At 48.8% G+C, this 17,301-nt stretch overlaps 1 protein-coding gene across 2 annotated transcripts in view; it reads left to right on the top strand.

Moving 5' to 3' along the window:
* Positions 1-17,301, top strand: part of CLPX (caseinolytic mitochondrial matrix peptidase chaperone subunit X) — a 67,685-nt gene that overhangs the window by 48,337 nt on the left and 2,047 nt on the right. For both annotated transcript variants that reach the window (XM_038767532.1, XM_038767533.1), the window contains 4 exons: positions 1,555-1,719; positions 8,595-8,888; positions 13,157-13,249; positions 14,879-14,985. In XM_038767532.1, coding sequence (XP_038623460.1) covers positions 1,555-1,719; positions 8,595-8,888; positions 13,157-13,249; positions 14,879-14,985 — 659 coding nt within the window. The remainder of the gene's footprint in view (positions 1-1,554; positions 1,720-8,594; positions 8,889-13,156; positions 13,250-14,878; positions 14,986-17,301) is intronic.

Here is a 17,301-nt window from a genome sequence, read left to right on the forward strand (position 1 = left end):
TCCCGGAGCCCATCGTGATCTTTCATTTTAATCTTCCAGTAAAGGAATAAGGAGTAGAACCGTATAGATTTCATAAGAAAAAAAAAATATATATATATACTCCCCCCCCCGCCAAAAAAACCCGAAAGAGACAATTTTCAATCCAAGGTCCAATCAATCAATCAATCAATCAATCAGTCGTATTTATTGAGCGCTTACTATGTGCAGAGCACTGGACTAAGCGCTAGGGAAGTACAAATTGGCAACATCTAGAGACAGTCCCTACCCAACAGTGGGCTCACAGTCTAAAAGGGGGAGACAGAGAACAAAACCAAACATACTAACAAAATAAAATAAATAGAATAGATATGTACAAGTAAAATAAATAAATAAATAGAGTAATAAATAAATAAATAGAGTAATAAATAGAGTAATAAATAAATAAATAGAGTAATAGTCCAATTTAGAGGACAGATACGGAGGCAATTTTCAATCCAATATGTTGCCAACTTGTACTTCCCAAGCGCTTAGTCCAGTGCTCTGCACACAGTAAGCACTCAATAAATACGATTGAATGAATGAATCCAAGGTCCAATTTAGAGGGCAGCTACAGCGGGCCTTGGGAGGCCGTAAAAATCAACCTATAATAATAAGAATAATGATGGTATTTGTTAGTGCTTATATGTGCCAAGCATTGTTCTAAGCACTGGGGTAGATACAGGATTATCTGATTGTCCCACGTGGGGCTCGTAGTCTTAGCCCCCATTTTATCGGTGAGGTAACTGAGGCACAGAGAGGTTAAGTGACTTACCCAAAGCCACACAGCTGCCTAGGGCAGCGCTTAGTACAGCGCTTAGGAGAAGCAGCGTGGCTCATTGGAAAGAGCCCAGGCTTTGGAGTCAGAGGTCATGGGTTCGAATCCCGGCTCCGCCACGTGTCTGCTGTGTGACCTTGGGCAAGTCACTTAACTTCTCTGAGCCTCAGTTCCCTCCTCTGTAAAATGGGGATTAAGACTGTGAACCCCACGTGGGACAACTTGATCACCTTGTATCCCTCCCAGTGCTTAGAACAGTGCTCTGCACATAGTAAGCGCTTAACAAATGCTATTATTATTATTATTATTAGGGCAGGGCCACGGGATGTCTGCTGTTGTGGCGTCCCCCTCCCGCACACCCCGAGATGGAAAATCCCCATTCCTTTCCCCACGCGGCTCCGAGGCTGGGGGGAAGGGTTCCCATCTCCCCAAGGAAGGTGGACTCACTGTAAACACCACCACCGAGGCGGCCTCGTCCCCCCGGGGAAGTGCCAATAATCCGAACCTCACCGTCTCCCCCACGTCCAAAAAGCGCCGAGGGATCAGCCAGCGCTTAGAACAGTGCTTTGCACGTAGTAAGCGCTTAACAAATACCATCATCATCATCATCATCATCAGACCCCGACCGCATCCCGGCCGACTGAAAGCGGCATCCGAGTGTGGAAGCGTTGTCGGGTGTCGCGGTTTTAGGGGTCTTATCCGGCGCTTTTGCGGCGCCGAAGCCCACCGGCCTCTCCCTCCCCCCCCCGCCCCCGGCCCAGGGCTTGCTGAAGCTCCTCGAAGGGACGATCGTCAACGTCCCCGAGAAGAACTCCCGGAAGCTCCGCGGCGAGACGGTGCAGGTGGACACCACCAACATCCTGTTCGTGGCCTCGGGCGCGTTCAACGGCCTAGACCGCATCATCAGCCGGAGGAAGAACGAGAAGGTGAGGGCGGGCCGGGCCCTTCGGGAGAGGGTCAGCGGGGACGCCGCGTCCGTGGCCCCGGGGGGCGGCCCGAACCGCTGGACTCACCTCCCGGGTGGGGATGGCCGCCGGAAGGACCCCCAAGGGCGGCTTCCTCCGTCGCCGAGGCCGCCGCGGGCAGCCGTGAGCCTCCGTTTGAGTGGCCGCAGCCGCGTAGATCTTGAAGTAGATCAATCAATCAATCAATCAATCGTATGTATTGAGCGCTTACTATGTGCAGAGCACTGGACTAAGCGCTTGGGAAGTAGGGAAGCAGCATGGCTCAGCGGAAAGAGCCCGGGCTTTGCAGTCGGAGGTCATCGGTTCATATCCCGGCTCTGCCACCTGTCAGCTGTGTGACTTTGGTCAAGTCACTTCACTTCTCTGGGCCGCAGTTCCCTCCTCTGTAAAATGGGGATGAAGACTGGGAGCCCCACGGGGGGCAGCCTGATCACCTTCTAACCCTGCAGCGCTTAGAACAGTGCTTCATTCATTCATTCATTCCATCGTATTTATTGAGTGCTTACTGTGTGCAGAGCACTGTACTATCAGTCGTATTTATTGAGCACTTACTGTGTGCAGAGCACTGTACTAAGCGCTTGGGAAGTAGGGAAGCAGCGTGGCTCAGCGGAAGGAGCCCGGGCTTTGCAGTCGGAGGTCATCGGTTCATATCCCGGCTCTGCCACCTGTCAGCTGTGTGACTTTGGTCGAGTCACTTCACTTCTCTGGGCCTCAGTTCCCTCCTCTGTAAAATGGGGATGAAGACTGTGAGCCCCACGGGGGGCAACCTGATCACCTTCTAACCCTGCAGCGCTTAGAACGGTGCTTCATTCATTCATTCACTCCATTGTATTTATTGAGTGCTTACTGTGTGCGGAACACTGTACTATCAATCAATTGTATTTATTGAGCACTTACTGTGTGCAGAGCACTGTACTAAGTGCTTGGGAAGTAGGGAAGCAGCGTGGCTCAGCGGAAAGAGCCTGGGCTTTGCAGTCGGAGGTCATCGGTTCATATCCCGACTCTGCCACCTGTCAGCTGTGTGACTTTGGTCGAGTCACTTCACTTCTCTGGGCCTCAGTTCCCTCCTCTGTAAAATGGGGATGAAGACTGTGAGCCCCACGGGGGGCGACCTGATCACCTTCTAACCCTGCAGTGCTTAGAACGGTGCTTCATTCATTCATTCACTCCATTGTATTTATTGAGTGCTTACTGTGTGCAGAACACTGTACTATCAATCAATTGTATTTATTGAGCACTTACTGTGTGCAGAGCACTGTACTAAGTGCTTGGGAAGTAGGGAAGCAGCATGGCTCAGCGGAAAGAGCCCGGGCTTTGCAGTCGGAGGTCATCGGTTCATATCCCGACTCTGCCACCTGTCAGCTGTGTGACTTTGGTCAAGCCACTTCACTTCTCTGGGCCTCAGTTCCCTCCTCTGTAAAATGGGGATGAAGACTGTGAGCCCCACGGGGGGCAACCTGATCACCCTTCTAACCCTGCAGCGCTTAGAACAGTGCTTCATTCATTCATTCATTCCATCGTATTTATTGAGTGCTTACTGTGTGCAGAGCACTGTACTATCAATCAGTCGTATTTATTGAGCACTTACTGTGTGCAGAGCACTGTACTAAGCGCTTGGGAAGTAGGGAAGCAGCGTGGCTCAGCGGAAAGAGCCCGGGCTTTGCAGTCGGAGGTCATCGGTTCATATCCCGGCTCTGCCACTTGTCAGCTGTGTGACTTTGGTCAAGCCACTTCACTTCTCTGGGCCTCAGTTCCCTCCTCTGTAAAATGGGGGTGAAGACTGTGAGCCCCACGGGGGCAGCCTGATCACCTTCTAACCCTGCAGCGCTTAGAACAGTGCTTCTTTCATTCATTCATTCCATCGTATTTATTGAGTGCTCACTGTGTGCAGAGCACTGTACTATCAATCAGTCGTATTTATTGAGCACTTACTGTGTGCAGAGCACTGTACTAAGCGCTTGGGAAGTAGAGAAGCAGCGTGGCTCAGCGGAAGGAGCCCGGGCTTTGCAGTCAGAGGTCATCGGTTCATATCCCGGCTCTGCCACTTGTCAGCTGTGTGACTTTGGGCGAGTCACTTCACTTCTCTGGGCCTCAGTTCCCTCCTCTGTAAAATGGGGGTGAAGACTGTGAGCCCCACGGGGGGCAGCCTGATCACCTTCTAACCCTGCAGCGCTTAGAACAGTGCTTCTTTCATTCATTCATTCCATCGTATTTATTGAGTGCTTACTGTGTGCAGAGCACTGTACTATCAATCAGTCGTATTTATTGAGCACTTACTGTGTGCAGAGCACTGTACTAAGCGCTTGGGAAGTAGGGAAGCAGCGTGGCTCAGCGGAAGGAGCCCGGGCTTTGCAGTCAGAGGTCATCGGTTCATATCCCGGCTCTGCCACTTGTCAGCTGTGTGACTTTGGGCAAGTCACTTCACTTCTCTGGGCCTCAGTTCCCTCCTCTGTAAAATGGGGGTGAAGACTGTGAGCCCCACGGGGGCAGCCTGATCACCTTCTAACCCTGCAGCGCTTAGAACAGTGCTTCTTTCATTCATTCATTCCATCGTATTTATTGAGTGCTCACTGTGTGCAGAGCACTGTACTATCAATCAGTCGTATTTATTGAGCACTTACTGTGTGCAGAGCACTGTACTAAGCGCTTGGGAATTAGGGAAGCAGCGTGGCTCAGCGGAAGGAGCCCAGGCTTTGCAGTCAGAGGTCATCGGTTCATATCCCGGCTCTGCCACTTGTCAGCTGTGTGACTTTGGGCGAGTCACTTCACTTCTCTGGGCCTCAGTTCCCTCCTCTGTAAAATGGGGATGAAGACTGTGAGCCCCACAGGGGGCAGCCTGATCACCTTCTAACCCTGCAGCGCTTAGAACAGTGCTTCATTCATTCATTCATTCCATCGTATTTATTGAGTGCTTACTGTGTGCAGAGCACTGTACTATCAATCAATCGTATTTATTGAGCACTTACTGTGTGCAGAGCACTGTACTAAGCGCTTGGGAAGTAGGGAAGCAGCATGGCTCAGCGGAAAGAGCCCGGGCTTTGCAGTCAGAGGTCATCGGTTCATATCCCGGCTCTGCCGCCTGTCAGCTGTGTGACTTTGGTCAAGCCACTTCACTTCTCTGGGCCTCAGTTCCCTCCTCTGTAAAATGGGGATGAAGACTGTGAGCCCCACGGGGGGCAACCTGATCACCTTCTAACCCTGCAGCGCTTAGAACAGTGCTTCATTCATTCATTCATTCCATCGTATTTATTGAGTGCTTACTGTGTGCAGAGCACTGTACTATCAATCAGTCGTATTTATTGAGCACTTACTGTGTGCAGAGCACTGTACTAAGCGCTTGGGAAGTAGGGAAGCAGCGTGGCTCAGCGGAAGGAGCCCGGGCTTTGCAGTCAGAGGTCATCGGTTCATATCCCAGCTCTGCCACTTGTCAGCTGTGTGACTTTGGGCAAGTCACTTCACTTCTCTGGGCCTCAGTTCCCTCCTCTGTAAAATGGGGGTGAAGACTGTGAGCCCCACGGGGGCAGCCTGATCACCTTCTAACCCTGCAGCACTTAGAACAGTGCTTCTTTCATTCATTCATTCCATCGTATTTATTGAGTGCTCACTGTGTGCAGAGCACTGTACTATCAATCAGTCGTATTTATTGAGCACTTACTGTGTGCAGAGCACTGTACTAAGCGCTTGGGAAGTAGGGAAGCAGCGTGGCTCAGCGGAAGGAGCCCGGGCTTTGCAGTCAGAGGTCATCGGTTCATATCCCGGCTCTGCCACTTGTCAGCTGTGTGCCTTTGGGCGAGTCACTTCACTTCTCTGGGCCTCAGTTCCCTCCTCTGTAAAATGGGGATGAAGACTGTGAGCCCCACGGGGGGCAGCCTGATCACCTTCTAACCCTGCAGCGCTTAGAACAGTGCTTCATTCATTCATTCATTCCATCGTATTTATTGAGTGCTTACTGTGTGCAGAGCACTGTACTATCAATCAGTCGTATTTATTGAGCACTTACTGTGTGCAGAGCACTGTACTAAGCGCTTGGGAAGTAGGGAAGCAGCGTGGCTCAGCGGAAAGAGCCCGGGCTTTGCAGTCAGAGGTCATCGGTTCATATCCCGGCTCTGCCACTTGTCAGCTGTGTGACTTTGGGCAAGTCACTTCACTTCTCTGGGCCTCAGTTCCCTCCTCTGTAAAATGGGGATGAAGACTGTGAGCCCCACGGGGGGCAACCTGATCACCTTGTAAATTCCCCGGCGCCTAGAATGGTGCTTTGCACATAGTAAGCGCTGAATAAATGCCATCATTATTATTATTGGTGTAGAGGAAGCCCGTGTCCTGTTGAGCTTGTGTGTGTGTCAATCAGTCGTATTTATTGAGCGCTTACTGTGTGCAGAGCACTGTACTAAGCGCTTGGGAAGTCCAAGTTGGCAACACATAGAGACGGTCCCGACCCAACAGTGGGCTCACAGTCTAGAAGACTGTGTCTTCTAGTGTCCTTCTAAGGAGCCTTTTCTCGTGTCCCCGTCCGCCGCCAAAGGGCTCAGTGGCTCCCCGGGGCCCCCGCCGGTCCGGCGCTAACTGGACTGTGAGCCCACTGTTGGGTAGGGACCGTCTCTAGATGTTGCCAAAAATCTCCGGTGGCTACCAATCAATTCATTCATTCATTCATTCAATCGTATTTATTGAGCGCTTACTGTGTGCAGAGCACTGGACTAAGCGCTTGGGAAGTACAAGTTGGCAACATATAGAGACAGTCCCTACCCTATCAATCTGCACATCAGGCAGAAACTCCTCACCCTGGGCTTCCAGGCTGTCCATCCATCCCCTCGCCCCCTCCTACCTCACCTCCCTTCTGTCCTTCTCCAGCCCAGCCCGCACCCTCCGCTCCTCCGCCGCTAATCTCCTCCCCGTACCTCCTTCTCGCCTGTCCCACCATCGACCCCCGGCCCACGTCCTCCCCCGGGCCTGGAATGGCCTCCCTCTGCCCATCCATCCGCCAAGCTAGCTCTCTTCCTCCCTTCAAAGCCCTACTGAGAGCTCACCTCCTCCAGGAGGCCTTCCCACACTGAGCCCCTTCCTTCCTCTCCCCCTCGTCCCCCTCTCCATCCCCCCCCCCATCTTACCTCCTTGCCTTCCCCACAGTACCTGGATATATGTATATACGTCTGTACATATTTATTACTCTATTTTACTTGTACATATCTATTGTATTTATTTTATTTTGTTAGTATGTTTGGTTCTGTTCTCCGTCTCCCCCTTTTAGACCGTGAGCCCACTGTTGGGTAGGGTCTGTCTCTATATGTTGCCAACTTGTACTTCCCAAGCGCTTACTACAGTGCTCTGCACACAGTAAGCGCTCAATAAATACGATTGACTGATTGATTGACTGTGAGCCCACTGTTGGGTAGGGACCGTCTCTATATGTTGCCAACTTGGACTTCCCAAGCGCTTAGTCCAGTCCTCTGCACACAGTAAGCGCTCAATAAATACGACTGATTGATTGATTGACTTTGAGCCCACTGTCGGGTAGGGACCGTCTCTAGATGTTGCCAGCCTGGACTTCCCAAGCGCTTAGTCCAGTGCTCTGCACACAGTAAGCACTCAATAAATACGACTGATTGATTGATTGACTGTGAGCCCACTGTTGGGTAGGGACCATCTCTATACATTGCCAACTTGTACTTCCCAAGTGCTTAGTCCAGTGCTCTGCACACAGTAAGCGCTCAATAAATACGATTGATTGATTGATTGATTGACTGTGAGCCCACTGTTGGGTAGGGACCGTCTCTATATGTTGCCAACTTGGACTTCCCAAGCGCTTAGTCCAGTGCTCTGCACACAGTAAGCGCTCAATAAATACGACTGATTGATTGATTGACTTTGAGCCCACTGTCGGGTAGGGACCGTCTCTAGATGTTGCCAGCCTGGACTTCCCAAGCGCTTAGTCCAGTGCTCTGCACACAGTAAGCACTCAATAAATACGACTGATTGATTGATTGACTGTGAGCCCACTGTTGGGTAGGGACCATCTCTATACATTGCCAACTTGTACTTCCCAAGTGCTTAGTCCAGTGCTCTGCACACAGTAAGCGCTCAATAAATACGATTGATTGATTGATTGACTGTGAGCCCACTGTTGGGTAGGGGCCGTCTCTATACGTTGCCAACTTGGACTTCCCAAGCGCTTAGTCCAGTGCTCTGCACACAGTAAGCACTCAATAAATACGATTGATTGATTGATTGATTGTGAGCCCACTGTCGGGTAGGGACCGTCTCTAGATGTTGCCAGCCTGGAATTCCCAAGCGCTTAGTCCAGTGCTCTGCACGCAGTAAGCGCTCAATAAATACGACTGATTGATTGATTGACTGTGATCCCACTGTTGGGTAGGGACCATCTCTATACATTGCCAACTTGTACTTCCCAAGTGCTTAGTCCAGTGCTCTGCACACAGTAAGCGCTCAATAAATACGATTGATTGATTGATTGACTGTGAGCCCACTGTTGGGTAGGGGCCGTCTCTATACGTTGCCAACTTGGACTTCCCAAGCGCTTAGTCCAGTGCTCTGCACACAGTAAGCACTCAATAAATACGATTGATTGATTGATTGATTGATTGTGAGCCCACTGTCGGGTAGGGACCGTCTCTAGATGTTGCCAGCCTGGACTTCCCAAGCGCTTAGTCCAGTGCTCTGCACACAGTAAGCGCTCAATAAAGACGATTGATTGATTGACTGTGAGCCCACTGTCGGGTAGGGACCGTCTCTAGATGTGGCCAACTTGGACTTCCCAAGCGCTTAGTCCACAGTAAGCACTCCAAAGCCGCGGTTGTGTGTGTGTGTGTCTTTTTCAGTACCTGGGGTTCGGGACCCAGTCGAACCTGGGGAAGGGGCGCAGGGCGGCGGCCGAGCTGGCCAGCCGCAGCGGGGAGTCCGCCGGCCCCCAGGACCTGGAAGAGAAGGACCGGCTCCTGCGGCACGTGGAAGCCCGGGACCTGATCGAGTTCGGCATGATCCCCGAGTTCGTGGGCCGGCTGCCCGTCGTGGTCCCCCTGCACAGCCTCGACGAGAAGACCCTCGTCCAGATCCTCACCGAGCCCCGCAACGCCGTCATCCCCCAGTACCAGGCTCTGTTCAGCATGGACAAGGTACGGCTCCGCGGGGAGACGGGGCTTCCTTGCCAGGCCTGGTTGGGGGGCGGGGGTCTCGCCGACGACGAGCTTGGATCCACCCCGGCACCTAGTAAGCGCCTCACAAGTAACAGCGTGGCTCAGTGGAAAGAGCCCGGGCTTTGGAGGCCTTCCCAGACTGAGCCCCTTCTTTCCTCTCCCCCTCGTCCCCCTCTCCATCCCCCCGTCTTACCTCCTTCCCTTCCCCACAGCACCTGGATATATGTATATATGGTTGTACATATTTATTACTCTATTTATTTATTTATTTTACTTGTACATTTCTATCCTATTTATTTTATTTTGTTGGTATGTTTGGTTCTGTTCTCTGTCTCCCCCTTTTAGACTGTGAGCCCACTGTTGGGTAGGGACTGTCTCTATGTGTTGCCAATTTGTACTTCCCAAGCGCTTAGTACAGTGCTCTGCACATAGTAAGCGCTCAATAAATACGATTGATTGATTGATTGATTTGGAGTCAGAGGTCATGGGTTCGAATCCCAGCTCTGCCAGCTGTCAGCTGTGTGACTTTAGGCAAGTCATATTCTATTACCTGTATATTCTATTGTATATATGCTTGTATATATTTATTACTGTATTTATTTTACTTGTACATATCTATTCTATTTATTTTACTTGTACATATCTATTCTATTTATTTTATTTTGTTAGTATGTTTGGTTTTGTTCTCTGTCTCCCCCTTTTAGACTGTGAGCCCACTGTTGGGTAGGGACTGTCTCTATAGGTTGCTAACTTGTACTTCCCAAGCGCTTAGTACAGTGCTCTGCACACAGTAAGCGCTCACTAAATACAATTGATGAATTGATGACTTCACTTCTCTGGGCCTCAGGTCCCTCTTCTGGAAAATGGGGATTAAAACTGTGAGCCCCCCGTGGGACAACCTGATCACCTTGTAACCTCCCCAGCGCTTAGAACAAGTAAGCGCTTAACGAATGCCATTATTATTATTATTATTATTATCATTATTATTCTCCCTGCCTCAGTTACCTCATCTGTAAAATGGGGATTAAAACTGTGAGCCCCCCATGGGACAACCTGATCACCTTGTAACCTCCCCAGTGCTTAGAACAGTGCTTTGCACGTAGTAAGTGGTTAACAAATGCCTTCATCATCAAGTACCCTGGAGAAGCAGCAGCATGGCCCTGTGGAAAGAGCCCAGGCTTTGGAGTCAGAGGTCATGGGTTCAAATCCCGGCTCCGCCAATGTGTCTGCTGTGTCACCTTGGGCAAGTCACTTCACTTCTCTGTGCCTCAGTTATCTGTAAGATGGGGATGATGACTGGGAGCCCCACACGGGACAACCTGATCACCTTGTAACCTCCCCAGCACTTAGAACAGTGCTTTGCACGTAGTAAGCACTTAACAAATGCCATTATTATTATTATTATTATTATTATTATCATCATTATTATTCTCTGTGCCTCAGTTACCTCATCTGGAAAATGGGAATTAAAACTGTGAGCCCCCCATGGGACAACCTGATCCCCTTGTAACCTCCCCAGCACTTAGAACAGTGCTTTGCACATAGGAAGTGCTTAACAAATTCCATCATCATCAAGTACCCTGGAGAAGCAGTAGCGTGGCCCAGTGGAAAGAGCCCGGGCTTTGGAGTCAGAGGTCATGGGTTCAAATCCTGGCTCCGCCAACTGTCAGCTGTGTGACTTTAGGCAAGTCACTTAACTTCTCTGGGCCTCAGTTCCCTCATCTGGAAAATGGGGATTAAAACTGTGAGCGCCCCGTGGGACAACCTGATTACCTTGTAACCTCCCCAGCGCTTAGAACAGTGCTTTGCACATAGGAAGCGCTTAACAAATGCCATCATCATCAAGTATCCTGGAGAAGCAGCAGCGTGGCCCAGTGGAAAGAGCCCGGGCTTTGGAGTCAGAGGTCATGGATTCAAATTCGGGCTCTGCCAACTGGCAGCTGTGTGACTTTGGGCAAGTCACTTCACTTCTCTGTGCCTCAGTTCCCTCATCTGTAAAATGGGGATTAAAACTGTGAACCCCCCGTGGGACAACCTGATCACCTTGTAACCTCCCCAGCGCTTAGAACAGTGCTTTGCACATAGTAAGCGCTTAACAAATACCATCATTATTATTAGTTCATTCATTCATGCAGTTGTATTTATTATTAATAATAATAATGGCATTTATTAAAGCGCTTACTATGTGCAAAGCACTGTGGAGGGTACAAGGTGATCAGGTTGTCTCACGTGGGGCTCACGGTCTTAATCCCCATTTTACAGATGAGGGAACTGAGGCCCAGAGAAGTGAAGCGACTTGCCCCAAGTCACAAAGCTGACAAGTGGCGGAGTTGCGATTTGAACCCATGACCTCTGACTCCAAAGCCCGGGCTCGTTCCACTGAGCCACGCTGAGCGCTTACTGTGTGCAGAGCACTGGACTAAGCGCTTGGAAAGTCCACTTGGGCAATAAAGAGAGACAATCCCTGCCCACAGCGGATTTACAGTCTATTACTACTCAGCGGCGTGGTGTAGTGGAAACAATAATAATTGTGGTGCTTTCATTCATTCAACCAGTCGATTTTATTAAGTAATAATAATAATAATAATGTTGGCATTTATTAAGCGCTTACTCTGTGCAAAGCACTGTTCTAAGCGCTGGGGAGGTTACAAGGTGATCAGGTTGTCCCACGGGGGGCTCACAGTCTTAATCCCCATTTTCCAGATGAGGGAACTGAGGCACAGAGAAGTTAAGTGAGTTGCCCAAAGTCATACAGCTGACAGTTGGCGGAGCCGGGATTTGAACCCATGACCTCTGACTCCAAATCCCGGGCTCTTTCCACTGAGCCACGCTGCTTCTAAGCGCTGGGGAGGTTACAAGGTGATCAGGTTGTCCCACGGGGGGCTCACAGTCTTAATCCCCATTTTACAGATGAGGGAACTGAGGCCCAGGGAAGTAAAGTGACTTGCCCAAAGTCACACAGCTGACAATTGAGCCCGCTGTTGGGTAGGGACCGTCTCCATATGTTGCCAACTTGTACTTCCCAAATGCTTAGTACAGTGCTCTGCACACAGTAAGTGCTCAATATATACGATTGAATGAATGAATGAATTGGCGGAGTCGGGATTCGAACCCATGAACTCTGACTCCAAAGCCCGGGCTCTTTCCACTGAGCCACGCTGCTTCCCTCCACCCCAGTGCTTAGTACAGTGCCTGTCACATGGTAAGCACTTAAAGATACCGCTTAGAACAGTGCTTTGCACATAGTAAGCGCTTAATAAATACCACTCATTCATTCATTCATTCATTCATTCAATCGTATATATTGAGCGCTTCCTGTGTGCAGAGCACTGTACTAAGCGCTCGGGAAGTCCAAGTTGGCAACATCTAGAGACGGTCCCTACCCACCAGCGGGCTCACAGGCTAGAAGGGGGAGACAGAGAACAAAACAAAACATATTAACAAAATAAAATAAATAGAATTAACATGTACAAAGAAAATAGAGTAATAAATTCATTCATTCAATCATATTTATTGAGCGCTTACTGTATGCAGAGCACTGTACTAAGCGCTTGGGTAGTACAAGTTGGCAACATCTAGAGACGGTCCCTACCCAACAGCGGGCTTACAGTCTAGAAGGGGGAGACAGACAACAAAACAAAACATATTAACAAAATGAAATAAATAGAATAAACATGTACAAAGAAAACAAATATTTATTTCATTAGAAATAAATAACCGTTTATTATAAATAATTTATGTTATTATAAATAATAACCATTGTTATTATTCTGCCACAATTATTATCCTTAGTTGTACATATCTTTGCCACAATTATTATCCTTATCGTTAGTTGTACATATCTATTCTATTTATTTTATTTTGTTAACATGTTTGGTTTTGTTGTCTGTCTCCCCCTTCTCGCCTGTGAGCCCGCTGTTGGGTAGGGACCGTCTCTAGGTGTTGCCGACTTGGACTTCCCAAGCGCTTAGTCCAGTGCTCTGCACACAGTAAGCGCTCAATAGATACGATTGATGGATTGAAGGTTGAAAATCAAACATCTTCTCGCTTTCGGTCACCTCTGTGACGGCGTTCACCTCAGTCCGTTTGCCCCAAGCGCCTATGAGGGTGCTGCCTTAAGAAGGGCGTTCGGACTTTATTTTTAAATGTTGCTTTTTGTCCACCAAATCTGCCAGTGTAGGAAAGCGAAATGGAGCATCTAACCGAGGTTTTTTTTTTGTTTTATTTTCTTTCCGACGCATCCGTAGTGCGAGCTGAACGTCACCGAGGACGCTTTGAAGGCCATCGCCAGGCTAGCCTTAGACAGGAAGACGGGAGCGAGAGGTCTTCGGTCTATCATGGTACGTTGGGCGGGTTTCAAGATAGTCCCTGGCTTCTTATCTGACCTCCAAGATGTATAAGGAATGGCATTTATTGAGCGCTTGGGGGAGGCCAATACAACCCAGTTTGTACGTATTTATCACTGCATTTATTTATTTTATTGGTACAAATGTATTTTATTTCGTTACCATGTTTTGTCTTGTTGTCCGCCTCCCCCTTCTAGACTGGGAGCCCGCTGTTGGGTAGGGACCGTCTCTAGATGTTGCCAACTTGGGCTTCCCAAGCGCTTAGTACAGTGCTGTGCACACAGGAAGCGCTCTCTAAATACGATTGGATGAATGAAAAAAGGGGCTTACGGTCTAGAGAGGGAGACAAGGCATATGTATATATGTTTGTACATATTTATTACTCTATTTATTTATTTATTTTATTTGTACATATCTATTCTATTTATTTTATTTTGTTAGTATGTTTGGTTTTGTTCTCTGTCTCCCCCTTTTAGGCTGTGAGCCCACTGTTGGGTAGGGACTGTCTCTATATGTTATCAGTTTGTACTTCCCAAGCGCTTAGTACAGTGCTCTGCACACAGTAAGCGCTCTCTAAATACGATTGAATGAATGAAAAAAGGGGCTTACGGTCTAGAGAGGGAGACAGGCATATGTATATATGTTTGCACATATTTATTACTCTATGTATTTATTTAATTTGTACATATCTATTCTATTTATTTTATTTTGTTAGTACGTTTGGTTTTGTCCTCTGTCTCCCCCTTTTAGACTGTGAGCCCACTGTTGGGTAGGGACTGTCTCTATATGTTGCCAATTTGTCCTTCCCAAGCGCTTAGTAGAGTGCTCTGCACATAGTAAGCGCTCAATAAATACGATTGATGATGATGATGATTAAAATAAATGATGGAGGTTCACAAGCGTTACGGCGCTCGTGAGCCATGGAACACGTCCAACTTGATTATCTTCTTAATACAGTGCTCTGCACACAGTAAGCGCTCAGTAAATACTTAAGAGAAGTAAATGCTTAAGAGAAGCAGCGTGGCTCAGTGGAAAAGGGCATGGACTTTGGAGTCAGAGGTCATGGGTTCAAATCCCAGCTCCGCCAACTGTCAGCTGTGTGACTTTGGGCAAGTCACTTCACTTCTCTGGGCCTCAGTTACCTCATCTGTAAAATGGGGATTAAGACTGTGAGCCCCCCATGGGACAACCTGATCACCTTGTCACCTCCCCAGCGCTTAGAACAGTGCTCTGCACATAGTAAGTGCTTAATAAATGCCATTATTATTATTATTATTAAATACGATTGAATGGATGAAATAAGGGGCTTACGGTCTAGAGAGGGAGACAAGGCATTAAAATAAACGATGGAGGGTCACAAGCGTTACGGCGCTTGGGAGCCGTGGAACACGTCCAAATTGATTATCTTCTATCCACCCCAGCGCTTAGTACAGTGCTTGGCATATAGTAAGCACTTACAAGCTATTTCACGATTAAAGGGGGGTGCAGTAGGGGAGGCTCATCACCTCCCCTCGGGCATCGGCACCCGAAAGGGCGAGAGCCGGAAAGTTACGCTCGCGTCCTCCGCGACGGTGCTACGTTTTCGGTTTCTTTATTTCTCCTTTCAACTCCGCAACCTTTTAGGAAAAGCTGTTACTCGAGCCAATGTTCGAAGTACCTAATTCCGACATCGTGTGTGTGGAAGTGGACAAGGACGTCGTGGAAGGAAAGAAAGAGCCAGGCTACATCAGGTACCGTCCCCCGGCCGCGGTTGGCCCCTCTACGGGGACAGCTATCTGTCCTTCACTCTCAAAGACGGGGATTTTCCCGGGCGCGGGGGTGGGAATTGCGGAGCTGAGGACGGGAGAAGCGCCCAAACCCTCCGCGGTGACCCTGACCCGTGAAGCGGGGGTCCGTCTTCTCTTCCCTCAGCGGCCGACCTGGCCAAACCGCTCGGAAAGCACGGGAAAATTGGGAATTTTCCCAATCGCTGCTCGTCTCGGGCCCTCCCGTTTTGGGCCGAAAAACCCGCTTAGTAACCGAAGCAGTTAGTCAGTTGTATTTATTGAGCGTTTACTGCGCGCGGAGCACTGTACTAAGCACTTGGTAGAGGACGACATTCATTCATTCAGTCGTATTTATTGAGCGCTCACTGTGTGCACAGCACTGTACTAAGCGCTTGGGAAGTACAAGTTGGCAACAGAGACGGTCCCTACCCAACAGCGGAAACAGACACATTCCCTGCCCACGAGGAGCTTACAGTCTATTTCTATTCATCCTGAATTCCTGTCGGGTTTTGTGGGTACTGGGTATTTTGTTTGGTTTTATTTCCCCCCCCCACCGATCAACTCGCCCAGATTCCAATTTCAGTCCTTCTCCGGGCGGTGCTAAAATGGACCGACAAGGACCGCGCAGATGTCCGGGCAACTGACCGCTGCGGCCTGGAAAAAGAAGCCCGGGAATAGTCTACAGCTTAATCAATCAATCAATCAATCGTATTTATTGAGCGCTTACTGTGTGCAGAGCACTGGACTAAGCGCTTGGGAAGTACAAGTTGGCAACATATAGAGACGGTCCCTACCCAACAGTGGGCTCACAGTCTAGAAGCGGGAGACAGAGAACAAAACCAAACATACTAACAAAATAAAATAAATGGAATAGATATGTACAAGTAAAATAAATAAATAGAGTAATAAATATGTACAAACATATATACATATATACAGCACCCAACAGTGGGCTCACAGTCTAGAAGGGGGAGACAGAGAACAAAACCAAACCTACTAACAAAATAAAATAAATAGAATAGATATGTACAAGTAAAATAAATAGAGTAATAAATATGTACAAACACATATACATATATACAGCACCCAACAGTGGGCTCACAGTCTAATAGAATAGACTGTGAATAGAAATAATTAAAAAAATAAATTGCAGATACAGCAGGAAATGTCAGGGGTTTGTTCATGTTAATGAAATCTTTGAGTCTTAAATCTATTTAAAATGCAAACAAAATTAATATAGATTTTAATTCAGAGCATTGTGGCAGTTATATAATTGTTCAGATGTAACCCCTCCCCCCAAAAAACCTGGCTTTTAGTTTTATTTACCATATATTTTATAGCGTAGCACTACTTAATCAAAAGGGTAATCAAAAAAGAGAAGTTATACCGTAAAAATATTCTACCCCAGGACAAGGATGAATGGGATGCGTGAGACGCTGGGAACGAAGCGTCCGTCAGCGCTCAGTTGGACCGCATTTATTGAGCGCTTGCCGTGTGCCAGAGCACTGTACTAAGCGCTTGATGGCAGAGTTGACGGCGGAGGGGCCGAGAGTTCGGGGGCCCGATCCCACCTTATTGCCGGGAAAGAATCGCTCACCTCCAGGCCTCAGCGGTGTTGGGAATAAACGCTGCTGGATGGGAAATTCCTTCATTCAGTCATTCAATCGGTCGTATTTATTAAGCGCTTACTGTGTGCAGGGCACTGTACTGAGTGCTCGGGAAAGTACAGTACAGCACTAAAGAGTGGCAATCCCTGCCCACAACGAGCTCACAGCCACTTCATTTCTCTGGGCCTCAGTTCCCTCATCCGGAAATCGGGGATGAAGACGGTGAGACCCGTGTGGGACGGGAACCCTGTCCAACCTGATTAACGTCTGTAATGATAATAATGATAATAATTGTGAGAAGCACAATAATCAAGGGAAGCAGCGTGGCTCAGTGGAAAGAGCCCGGGCTTGGGGGCCAGAGGTCATGGGTTCTAATCCCGGCTCCGCCACTTGTCAGCTGGGTGACTTTGGGCGAGTCGCTTCACTTCTCCGGGCCTTAGTTCCCTCATTTGGAAATCGGGGATGAAGACGGTGAGACCCGTGTGGGACGGGAACACTATCCAACCTGATTAACGTCTGTAATGATAATAATGATAATAATTGTGAGAAGCACAATAATCAAGGGAAGCAGCGTGGCTCAGTGGAAAGAGCCCGGGCTTGGGGGCCAGAGGTCATGGGTTCTAATCCCGGCTCCGCCACTTGTCAGCTGGGTGACTTTGGGCGAGTCGCTTCA

Source organism: Tachyglossus aculeatus, chromosome 26 (genome assembly GCF_015852505.1).
Source record: "Tachyglossus aculeatus isolate mTacAcu1 chromosome 26, mTacAcu1.pri, whole genome shotgun sequence".
Lineage (NCBI taxonomy): Eukaryota > Metazoa > Chordata > Mammalia > Monotremata > Tachyglossidae > Tachyglossus > Tachyglossus aculeatus.